This window comes from Onychostoma macrolepis, chromosome 15 (genome assembly GCF_012432095.1).
Source record: "Onychostoma macrolepis isolate SWU-2019 chromosome 15, ASM1243209v1, whole genome shotgun sequence".
NCBI lineage: Eukaryota > Metazoa > Chordata > Actinopteri > Cypriniformes > Cyprinidae > Onychostoma > Onychostoma macrolepis.
Window position 1 is genome coordinate 29916343 of NC_081169.1, and position 13032 is coordinate 29929374.

The 13032-nt window shown below is 37.3% G+C and overlaps 1 protein-coding gene across 2 annotated transcripts in view; it reads left to right on the top strand.

Moving 5' to 3' along the window:
* The window catches only part of fam131ab (family with sequence similarity 131 member Ab), a 29312-nt gene extending 16638 nt beyond the window's left edge, over positions 1-12674 (top strand). For both annotated transcript variants that reach the window (XM_058745537.1, XM_058745538.1), the window contains 4 exons: positions 597-690; positions 3362-3544; positions 8138-8269; positions 11156-12674. In XM_058745537.1, the coding sequence (XP_058601520.1) occupies positions 597-690; positions 3362-3544; positions 8138-8269; positions 11156-11667 (921 nt within the window). In that variant the 3' untranslated portion in view covers positions 11668-12674. The remainder of the gene's footprint in view (positions 1-596; positions 691-3361; positions 3545-8137; positions 8270-11155) is intronic.
* Positions 12675-13032: the final 358 nt, after the last annotated feature.

Consider the following 13032-nt stretch of genomic DNA (forward strand, 5'->3'; position numbering starts at 1 on the left):
TACCCATTTTTGTTACTTGAAATAAAATAAATTTGAACTGAAATTAAATTAAATATTTCAACTACTTTCCAAAGCAAAATTTGTTTAACTTGATGTGCTAAAATAACTAAAACTGAAATAAAAATATAAACAAACTATATAAAATCTATACAAAACACACTAAAATTAACTAAAATTAAAATGAAATATAAAATTAAGAAATATTACACTAGTGTCTCACTGAAATATCACGGATTTAAAGAATATATTTTTTTAATTAAGCTGAATTTTACAAAATATTTGTATTTATTATAATTGTATTATATTGTTGAATGTTGAATCTGCCATGTAAAGCTGATATGGCAATACACTTAAATACAACCAACCTAACTAAAACTGAATTGCATGTACATTTAGCAGGGGCTTTTATCCAAAACAACATCACAGAGAATTTATCAACAATATTCATAATATACCATGCCAGGTTTATTAGACAACTAGATTAGGAAGCAAACCAGAGAAGAGAAGAAATGCAGAAAATAAACTCTGTTTTTGTTTGAAATGAAAATAAACTCTTCTTTAAAGCTTTTACTCAGTGTTTTATCTTCTCCTCTCAGGTAAATGTTGAGGACGGCAGCGACATGTTACCTAAATCCAGACGAGCTCTCACCATTCAGGAGATCGCAGCGCTGGCCAGATCTTCACTTCACGGTAAAGTTCGCAGCTCTCTCACTGACTTTCATGATTTCATTGACAATTGCGATCCTACACCCAAACCCTACTGCTTGCATATTTATTTAAATATGTGCATGTTTATTTACAGGAATATTTGCAATTAAAAATGTTTGTCTTTGTAATCTGTCATCAAAATATAATTCATTTGCACAGCCTCCAAAACAAATGCAAAAACAAAATTAATTTTCAGAGCTGTTAAAAAAACTATTTCAGTCTTTCTACTTCAAAATTTCATGTTTAATTTTAATGTTTCTTGCTGTTTCTGAGAGAATTGTTTCTGCATCAAATTTAGACGTAGACCTCATGGGATACTGATTATGTCACGTGTATGTTATGTTTAGTTTCCCTTAGTTGCCCTTATTTGGTCTTCCTGTTCCTGTCCTCGTTATAGTTCATTAGTTTCCACATGTGTTTGTTAATTATCCCATTAGTTCCTTTCATTTGGTTCAGTACTAATAGCCCTGCCTTTCCCCTGTTTCTTTGTCCTGTCTTGCGTTGTGTGAAGAGGTTGTTTGCTTTTTCTGTGTGGATTTATTAAAAGACTCTGTTCGTTTGACTACCTGACTCCTTCGTGCTTCATTGAGCTTCTTGCCCCAACAACCCGTGACAGAAGACAGGACCAATAAATATGAACTGGGCTGAGGATTTTCTCCTGGACTTTCAGCAGGAGGGATGGCTGTTGGCGCAGTATGTGGAGGAATTTCTGAGCGTGATGCATCTGGAGAGTTGGTGCCATTCCATGATTAATGCGTGCTTCTGGATGGGACTAAAAGATCATTTGTTTAGATTCCTGACTCCTGATGATTGTCGCAGACCCGTAGCGGATTTTATTAATTACGTTCTAGATTTAAATTGCTCCAAGTTCCTTGTCGATGTGGAGGATCATCCTCCTCCCATCCGGAAGCACGTGGACGCTCCATCTCACTGCAAGCCAGTTCCCTCCACATACGGTTCCAATGAGCCCGCTCCCTCCGTTCCTCCCACGCTTCCCGAGTTCTCCTAAGCCTCACCATTGTCCTCAGCCCAGAAAGGCCGGCCGCTCCACTGTCAGGCCTGCCGGCTTCCGCAACGTCAAGCCCGCCAGCTGTTTCGTTCACCCCCAAACGACAGAGGAGGATGAGGAGGAAAAGACTGCTCGCAGCCCTCATCCTCGCCTCTGAATCGGCTCCAGCCCCAGAGCTCGCTCCAGTGTTGGCTCCAGCATACATCTCACAGCTCCTGGATATGGTGTTACCCCTAGAGTTCTCGGCGCCTATCCTCACCCCAGAGTTTGCTCAAATGAGCTATCCTTTGTCTCCCTCATCTCCGCTGGTCCTGTCCAGCCTTCTTCCACCTCTAGAGTCTCCTTCATCTCCACTGGTCCCAGCCAGCTCCGCTCCCTCCAGAGCGCCCTCCTGACTCCTTCCAGGCGCTTAAGGACCTGATTTTCCCCAAGAAAAAGGGGGGGGGGGCATATATCCATTGCCATAGTGGCCGGGCCGAGGGCCAAGGCCACAGAGGCTGCTCCGCCATGGCATCCTGAGCTCCCTGCTCCCCCCCGCCCTGGTGGAACTGTTACGGCGCGAGACGCGCCTTCTGGGAGGGGAGGGGGCGATATGTCACGTGTATGTTCTGTTTAGTTTCCCTTAGTTGCCCTTATTTGGTCTTCCTGTTCCTGTCCTCGTTATAGTTCATTAGTTTCCACCTGTGTTTGTTAATTATCCCATTAATTCCTTTCGTTTGGTTCAGTACTAATAGCCCTGCCTTTCCCCTGTTTCTTTGTCCTGTCTTGCTTTGTGTGAAGAGATTCTTTGCTTTTTCTGTGTGGATTTATTAAAAGACTGTGTTTGTTTGACTATCTGACTCCTTCGTGCTCCTTTGAGCTTCTTGCCCCAACAACCTGTGACAGATTAACCAATAGTCAAATATCTATTTGGTTTATTTTAGGCTGCTGTTGTTGATGCGTGTTTTTTTTTTTAAATGGTCAATATTTAACAATAACTTAATGCTGGTTAACTTTAATGTTAACCAATAGTCACATATCTAGTTTATTTTAGACTGATGCTGTAGGAGATGCACTTTAAAAAAAAATTTTTTTAACCTTGTCAATAGTCAAACACAGTGTTTCAATGCTGAATAATGTTAAGCAATAATCAAATATCTATTTAGCTTAGGTTCAGCTGCTGTTGTAGGTGATGCACCTTTTTATAACCTTGTCAGTAGATAAAATGCATTAATTTCATGCAGATTAGTGTTAATGATAGCCAAAAGTCATCCATTTAGTTTAAGTTCCTGTTGTAGGTGATGCACCTTTTTAAAAACCTTCTCAATAGTTAACGCAGTAATTTAATGCTGATTAATGATAGTGTAATAAAAGTTACAGCAATAATGGCAAATAACAATAGATTTGAACATGAAGCGTCTCCATTGAGATGCTGTATTGTTCTCAGGTCATTTGGTCTCCATAAAGATCACAAAACCTGACCCACACACAGTGAATAAAAGAGATCACAGCTCACTAGATCTTCACGGTAAACACGCGCACACACATGCTCTCATTGCACGTGATGAGTCCTTTGTGTCGTACTGATTGACAGCATGACCTGGATTATTCCTCATGTTTTATGCAGCATTCGGGTCACTGACCCCTGCGTGTGTGTGTGTTCAGGTTTCTCGCAGGTGGTCAAAGATCATGTGACGAAGCCCACAGCGATGGCTCAGGGCCGTGTGGCTCACCTGATCGAGTGGAAGGGCTGGTGTAAACCCACCGACGCACCTAGTGCCCTTGAGTCGCACCTCACGTCATACTCGCATCTGTCCGAGGGCGAGCAGGAGGCAAGATTCGCTGCAGGTCAGTGACTGCTGGAGATACGCTCCTTATTTAATCAGTTCCAGTGGTTTAGGCAGAGGCGGACAGTAGCTAAGTATTTTTACTTTACTCAAGTAAATTTAAAAAGTATCTGTAGTTTATCAGAGTGTATTTCTTTGGAAAACTTTACTTCACTACATTTCAAAGAATAATGTCATACTGCACTAGGCTACATTTCATAAATAAGTTGTTTGTTTTACCTTTTAATACTTAAGAACGTTAAAAATGACAATTAAAAATAATAAATTACATGAAATTCATACAGAAATTTCAGACAGATTTAAAAAAATTTTAATCTCTTTTAAAGTGCCCCTATTATGGGTAATGAAAGGTTCATATTTTGGTTTTGGGAGTCCCCAACAACAGGTTGACATGCATGCAAGGTCAAAAACACTTTCATTGTCTTATACGCTTAACTGCGGTAATTGGTCGATTGGTCTCATTTTCATCTCATCTCGCCTGTAAGGCCTGATAAAGCAGTGTTTGTGAGCGCAGTGCTGCTTTGTGTACAGCGTTGCCGGGGAAACCGCTATTTTTATCACTCCAAAAGCCGCACCTAGTGGCAAAGAATGAATTTGCATTTTCATTCAGACCAACATGAAAGGACCAACATGAAACATTAGCATATTGCCCGCCCACTTGAAGTCAATATGAAATGGCTTGGGATTCATTTTAAAAACGACTCGTTTAAATGATGGGGGAAGCGCGCACATGAATGAAAGCTGCGTAATAAGTGCTGTTTACGCTTAGGCGAAAGCGTGCGTATGCGTTGTGATCCTCTCTAAAATGGCGGACGACGTAACTCTGGGGAGAAGAATGGTTGAGTAAATTTTTGTTTGTTTGTGCAAAAAAAAAGTACTACTGAATGGACATCTAGAAGTTGATTTTAAAATGCAAAGTAATTCAAATTAAAATAAAGCTGTGTAAACACTTGCATTTTTACAACACTATAAGTTTGTCCCATCAGGTAATGAAAAGTTCGACACACACTTGTGGTCTTCACACCCACTTGAAGACTTTGGCCAAATACAGGAATTACGTCATTTTAATTTAAGTGGTCAAGTGCAAAGACTGCAAGTGTGGGTATTTGGACAAAGTCAAGAACTTTATACACGGTGTACTTTCAAATTTAAAACTTGGCAGGATGTTTTCATTCACTTAGAGCTGTTACACACTGAAATGAAAGGTCATTTTCAAAAATCCATACTAGGGGCACTTTAAAACTAGATTTGATCAAGTACCAGATGTCGGACAGGTCATACAAGACTGACTCATGCATTTTTGCTTAAAGGTGAAGACCCTACTCAATGCATGTTTTGCAAGGTTTCCCTTTCTGTCAAACACATTTTATTGGGCTGTCCAGCTTTTAATGTATGTAGAAAACTCTTTTATGAAGTGAACTCACTAAAAAAGCTATTTTGTATCATTTTGAAGTTTTAGAATTTTTATCATATGTTAATGTAAAAAATCTTGTGTAAGATAACTTGTTTGTTTGTTTGCTGGTTTTTATTGTATTTGTTATACTTGTATTTTTTTAAATTGTTTTTGCCATAAAAATAGCTTAAAGATGCTGACATGGCATTAAATAAATATACACTAAGTACATTAAAAATGTAGTACTTTCTTGTACTCGAGTAAATCTTTGAACTACTTTTACTTGAGTAAAAGTAAGAAAGTAATAGATTTCTAATGTAATTAAGTAAATGATATTTAATATGAAACGCAGTGCAGTAAAAAGTACAATATTATGCTTTGGAATGTCGTGAAGTAAAGTTTTCTTCACTACTGTCCGCCTCTGAGTTTAGGCATGTGAAGGTATTAAAGGGGTCATGACATGGATTTTTATTTTATTTTATTTTTTTAATATGTAATATGTTGGGACAACAAATGTATATTTTATTTTTTGTTTTGTTTTGCCCCATTGAGGTTTTAATTATTTTGCTTTTTTTATTTATTTTTTTTATTTTGAAGTAATTGACCAGTAAGTCGAGCTCATGATTTATTCCCATCTACTGTATGCTCTAAAAAATAAAATAAAAATTTTGTGCTATTTTTATTGTATATCTTAAAAAAAAAATTTTTAATTGTTGGTTGGCTTTATTTTATTACATTTTTTATTTTTTTTATTTTGAAGTAACCAGCAAATCGAGCTCATAAGAGATTCCCATCTTTTATTTATTTTATTTTTTCATTGTATATTTTATTTTGTTTCATTTGCAGTTTTGAAATGATTTATTTTGCTTTATTTTATTGCATTTTATTTATTTTTCATATATTAAAATTTAATGCTTATTCAAACATAAAGCATGGCACCAAAGTCATGGGTTTGATTCCCAGGGAATGCATGAACGGATCAAAGGAATTTCATAAAGGTGCCTTGGATAAAAACATCTTTCAAATGTATAAACGTTATTGATGAAACCCTGTTGCACTGACCTCGTTAACAAACCACACAATCCAGTCTGATTGATGGAGAAATAACTCTTGAGAGCCTTGTTCCTTTAATGAGTAATCGGACTAACGATCGAGCTCATGAGTTATTGGTTCATGTTTGCTTAACGATTCCACTTCCTTAACAATTCTTTAAACGATTCCCATCCGTACCTCTGACCTTTCCCAAGAGCCCTGTCTGTCCTCTAAAGGGTACTTTCTGTTGCTCTTGGTGTGACGAAGCGTTTTTCCTGCAACGACATGACGATTTATGGGCCGAACCTGAGAGGAATTCATTCACAGCTCGCTCGCTCTCTCTCTCTCTGTCTCTGTCAATGTCGTGGGATTGTCCTTTTCATACAGTGACTAAGTATTCATGTCATTTTGTGTGTGTGTGTGAGGATTGTTTGCTTGCAGCTGAGGTTTGTGAATGTCCTTGTGAACGTGTGTGTGTGTGTGTGTGTGTGTGTGTACTGTCCGTCCTGCGGAAACACACCCTCGGTGACTCTGTGGATAAAATCGAACTCTAGGAAATTTGCCAAAACTCTCTTTGTGTGAGTGTTTGCTGATCAAGCCCTCAGCAAAGGGTAAAAGATGAATGGAAGGATGAATCTATGAATTAACACAAGCAAAGATGGAGAGATAAAGAGAGACTCAAACTATATTCATAACATTGATCTGTTTGCGTCAGAGATTGACATGTCAGGCTTCCCAGGTGAAAAACAAGTGCACTTCAATGTTGTTCTTAAAGTGCTCTATTTTCACGCACTATTTTGTACTTAATATACTAAAAATGATCCTTTAGTAGTACTTAAGATAAACTTAAGATCATCTAAGTGTACTCAACCGTGCTATTTTGAGACACCATGAATATGAACTAAAATGCACTTTTAAAATACTGTCTTTGTGTTTAAAAAATGTATTTAGCTACCACTTCGAACAGTACGCTCGAACCCATCTTTCATTCACTAGAACACTCAAGTGTACTACAAGTGGTAGCTAAAAACATTTTTTAAATAAGTGTATTTAATAGCAACTGTGCTATTTTCAATGATGTGAAAATAGTACAGTTGAGTACACTTAGATGATCTTAAGTTTATCTTAATCTTAAAAATGATCCTTTAGTACTTAAGTACAAAATCAGTGTGCAAAAATAGAGCACTTTAAGTACATTATGGAAGAGTACTTGTTTTACACCTGGGTTCTCAAACAACCAATGATGTGATTTTTTTTATTTATTTTTTTTTGGGGCTGTTTCGATCTGTTTGACTGACCAATGACAGATGGAGGAAGGGTTTTAATACTCTGGTTATTTTTGCGTTTCTGCACCCAAATTGTTAATTCCTTTTGTTTTTTAATTGCTCATTTCCATACTGGTTCATGCTGGTTTAATACAGGTCAATCGGGTGTTATATATAATTTTTTTTTTTTTTTTTTGCACCTATTGACATTAATTAATTTGATTTTTTTTTATTATTTTTTTTTTTTGCACCTACTGAGATTCATTATTTTGATTTGATTAGATTTTGCAGCTATTGAGGTTTTATTTGCAGTTTTATTTATTTTAAATATTATTTATTATAACCTTTTTTTTTTTTAAACAGTTTTTTTTTTTTTTTTGCACCTATTTTAATTGTTTATATCTCAGTTTGCACTATTTTTACTTTATTTTGTTGTACTTATATTGCAATTTTTCACTGTATGCAGATATGCTGCAAGTGCATCTGTGGTAAATAAAAAAAAAAATTAAAAAAATCATTTGTGTCCTGTCAATAAATTAAGACACAGAGCTTTAATTAGCTAATTGACTCTTTAACCCAGTCACCACATACACTGTGTGTGTGTGAGAGAGAGAGTGTGTGAGGTCACTTCCTGTCTCATTGAGGACACTGCTGTGATGTCGTCATCATTGCACATCTAGGTAATGTTCCGTTTCAAATGACCTGTCAATCAAACGTGGCCTCTATGTGGCAGCCAATAAGACCTCAGTCATCCTGTATCCACGGCGACGCATCACACCCTCTGCTACATTTGATCAAATAACCGCAGTGTGTTCTAGTGTAAATCTGATGTAGATATGTTGTGTAATGTAGGTAATGTCATTAATGGTGTTTTGGTTATTTTTTTATTTATTTTTTTAATCAGGAGTGGCAGAGCAGTTTGCCATCGCGGAGGCAAAGCTTCGCGCCTGGTCTTCAGTGGACGGCGACGAGTCTAATGATGATTCTTATGACGAAGATTTTCTACCTGCAAACGAGCCCGGTACACAGAGCACAGGTACACACACACACACACACACACACACACACACACACACACACACACACACACACACACTATAAAACAGACTCTAAAATCTGATTGGCTGCGTCATGATCTGAGTCAATGTTCAAAAATACTTCTTAGTGGATTTAAATTTTTTAATGATACACCAAGTTGCTATTTATTTTAATATTATTAATGGATGTAGAGATTTTTATTATAGCATCTACTTTAATCATTATTCATGTGTCGTGGTTTAAAATAAAGCGTAATTAAGGTGTTGAGTGCTGTTGTTGTGTGTCAGTATACTGTGTTTATTAACGGTATCAACTTTTATTAACGGAGAAACTGAACACGTTGCGATTAATTGCTAATGCTTTTATCACGGTATATGGTATTATCACGGTATTGAAATGTAGTTGCAAAAAAATGGTCATAATACAGTATAACAAGTTTAATAACTTTTCTCTTATAACAAAGAACTCAACATTTAAATAAATACAACAAAGCAATAGGCTACACAAAAAAAAGATTATGAAGTAAAACATTAAAGTGCAAAAGAATGATAAAGAATAGGTAACACTTTACAATAAGATCTCATTAGTTAACCTTAGCTAATGCATTAACATTACCACCGTTTGCTACAGAAGTTATTAATCTTTGTTAAAAAATACAACTGTTAGTTCATGTTAGCTCAGGTCCATTAAATAACACAGTTACAACTTTTGATTTTAACAATGTGTTATTAAATATTGTAATTACCTTTTGATTAATGAATGTTTAGAATAATTTTTCATTGGCAGTTTAGCTAATTAATTAACTAATGTTAATCAGTGGAGCCTTAATGTAAAGTGTGACCGAACAATAAAGAATCAAAACATTTTCAAACAATATCTAGGGCATGCTGTAGTGCAGATTTAAATGTAAAATTTTTGAAAATAAATAGCCTATTAAGTCTAAGTGTTTAAATATTCAGTGCTGTGATTAACACTATAGCAAATACAAAAATCTGAATGGCTGTTTAAATCATTTAGATAAGTTTCAGGTTTTTTTTACTGGGTTTCCAGGGTAACGGCTGCATTTCTGCTGTTCCATCAGCGCCATCTGCTGTCCTTCACTCGTTCCGCCATCCGTGCTAGTTTAGATGAGAGCGCATGCATCTTTGATACAGCGGTGTTGTGCATTGTGGCCAGTTGATGGGAAAAGTATTCTTAAAATGCAATCAAAAAATATGAATAATCTGGAAAAAATTAAAAGTGATTCACGGTATTTTGAAGTGACCACAATATCGTGCATATTCGTTATCGTGACTTATCGAATTACCGAATACCAGCACGCATGTCTAGTATGTGTTGCATTTATTTAGCAATTTCACATTAAATTATTTAAATAATATTGTTATTTATAATTTGTTATAATAAATTATAATATAAATGTATAATTATAATACTAGAAGTCATAGTATAAATTTATAATGTCAAATATTTTATTATTATTTTATTAGATTTTTAGATTTTTATTATATATATATATATATATATATATATATATATATATATATATATATATATATATATATATATATATATATATATATATATATATATATATATATATATATATATATATATATATATATATTCATTCATTGTTCATATTATAATTATAGACAGATAGTTATAATTTTATAGACTAACATAATTTATTATTATTATTAAAATGTATTTATATATAAGCATGTGAAATTAGACATTACACATTCTTCTTCTTAAAACATTATTGTGGTGTAAGCACAGATATAATTGCATCTTCTCTGTGTATTCGTTCGTTCTTCCATCCTTTTATCTATTTTTTTTGTTTTCTCTCCCCATCAAACTGAACGCAGAATCGCAGCACAGACGTTACTGTCCTAGTGCCCTACTTTCATTCAGAAAACATCTCTCTCTCTTTCTCTCGTTTTGCTCTCCAGCACTATTCGATATCCCAGCATTCATTTCTCCTGCAAGTTTAATGTGTTCTGCTGCGGCAGACCGCAGAGAGAGAGTGAAGGGAATGAAGTTGCTCATCTCTTGTACAGCTAGAGTTTGCAGGTTTACACGGTGTTTTAATCAGACGCGTTACGACGCGCTTCCAGCGCCAAATAACTGTTAAAGGCCAAACGCTGCTGTGGCGCGACTTTCACAGACAATCAGGACATATTTGATCTTTAATATATAACCACTGTTCTGGAAAACAGAAACTCTCAGCCAAATGATGGTGAACACACACTCACAAAATTAATAACTGTAATTAATAATATAATTAATTATATATGTGTATATAATTTATAAAAAATTATATATTTATAAAATTTATTTATAATAATAAATAAGTGAATGAATGAACAGATAAAGTAAAATAAAACAAGAAAATATGTTTAAAGGGATAGTTCCCCCAAAAATGAAAATGTGATGTTTATCTGCTTACGCCCAGGGCATCCAAGATGTAGGTGACTTTGTTTCTTCAGTAGAACACAAACGAAGATTTTTAACTCAAACCGTTGCAGTCTGTCAATCATATAATGCAAGTCAATGGACACACAATCTTTGAGAGAAAAAAAAGCATGCACAGACAAATCCAAATTAAACCCTGCGGCTCGTGACGATACATTGATGTCCTAAGACACGAAACGATCGGTTTGTGCGAGAAACTGAACAGTATTTATATAATTTTTTACCTCTGATATACCTCAATGTCCAACTGTCACAACATCCGGAGCGTGACGCGTCAACCTGCTCTGACACATAGATATATATACATAGATGCCTCATTATCTTGTTTTCTAGTAAAAATAAGTAAACATGCTTGATTGAAGTATTGATTTGTTGCTGTGATTCTAACGCACCTGTGGTCTCCTCTCAGATCTGTCCTCGTACCCTCATTACCTGCGGGATCTCCTGCACACTCAGGTGTGTCAGGCTCACCTGCGGGGGCGTGGCCTGTGTGAGGCGGAGAGCGGCGTGGGCGCTGACCTTTCACCTCCCGTGGAGTCGCCGGGGTCGCCGTCGGACACGCTCTGCTCCAGCATGTGCAGTTTGGACGAGAGACACCCGTTGCTTCGGGATCTTGGGCGTCACACGGACACGCCCGCCGCCGACCTCACCGCCAAGATCCTCGGTGCTCTTCAGGGAGGGGAGGAGCTCCTGTTAGCCCGCCTACACAGGGCGGGGCACAGGCGAGGCCTCTCCCCCTGCTGCTTGGAAACGTTTTCAGAGACGTTCAGAGACGAGGACATGCCTTGTAAGGACTGCGGGGGTGGAGTCTGCCTCCCGCCGGAATATTCCACGCGGAGGAAGGTGTCGGATGTGGCTTCGTCCGGCGTCGTCTCACTCGACGAGGAATACGTAGAGGAAGAAGAGGGAGAAGAGCAGTGAACATTGCATGTTTCTTTTGGACTCCACCCACAAATTTGCATTCGGACTCCACCCTTTGATTTGCATTCAGGCTCCACCCACTAATTTGCATTCAGAATCCACATATTTTGTATTTGGGCTCTGCCCACTTTTTTGCATTTGGACTCCGCCCGTTGATTTGCATTCGGACTCCCCCTGCTGGTTTGTATTCAGGCTCCACCCACTTATTTGCATTTGGACTCCACCCGTTGGTTTGCATTCGGGCTCCGCCCACTTATTTATATTTTGGGTGCCAGTTGCTCTTGTCTCTTGGAAAACACTGAATCTTTCGTTCTCAGGCTCATGAAAAACATGCATCTTGACGAAGTAAACGGAGGAACGCAAGACTGACGTCGACCTCATTATCATGCATGTGTCGCGCAAGTGCCGGACTGAGCGCGAAGTCCTGGACGTCCAGTTGTTTCGCACGGTTTGTGGATTTGGCTGTTATGTATTCCTGCTCCTCATGTGACATCAGGCCCCATTGCATTCTGGGTCTTGATCACATGACGCCTGTTCCCTGGTCCCTGGTTGGCATGGCTTGCTGATTACGTCAAAAACTCACCGTCGTTTACGAAGCGACGCACGAATGCCGAATGTTTATACCATGACATAGAATGCGTAAGAATACAGACGATCAAGTTATGCTGTTTTTCTATTATTATAAATTTTGAATATATTATTGAATGGAATGTTTGTTTTTGCCTGTTTTAAAGCATTTTCGTCCTCAGACGGACGCGATGAATGTTTCGGAGTTGATCCAGTGTTGGTGACTTGTAAATGTGGGTCAGTTTGAAGGACTTTGGGAGAGTTGCTCTATTTTTGTACGTGTGGTTTTTGCGGTGAATTTGGAGTAAGTGAGTAACGCTGTGGTTTGTTCACAAGATGCTTGTTTATTGCTTTCTTTCTCTCTTTCTGTCTCTGAATTATCACTGTGTGATATTGTCTACATCAGGAAAAAAATAATACTAATGTGAAAACGAAATGAACTGCCCTTTTTCTTTCTTTGTGTCTGTGTAATTGTGTTACTGTCGCTCGTCCTGGTTTTGTTCTTTGCGTTCGGTAAATGTCAAGCACTCTCTGTTTTTCTATAAGGGCCACTTTTGTTCTCAGATGTTCCAGTGTTACCATGGAGATCCATGATTCACCAAGAAATTATGGGTTATAGTCAATCAGACAGTTTTGACAATCTAATTAGTGTACGCACACACACGCGCACACAATCATACTTATACTGTATACTGTATATATCTAATGCATACGCGCACACACACACACAATCATACTTGTATACACACACACACACACATACAGTACACAGTATATCTAATACACACGCGCACACAC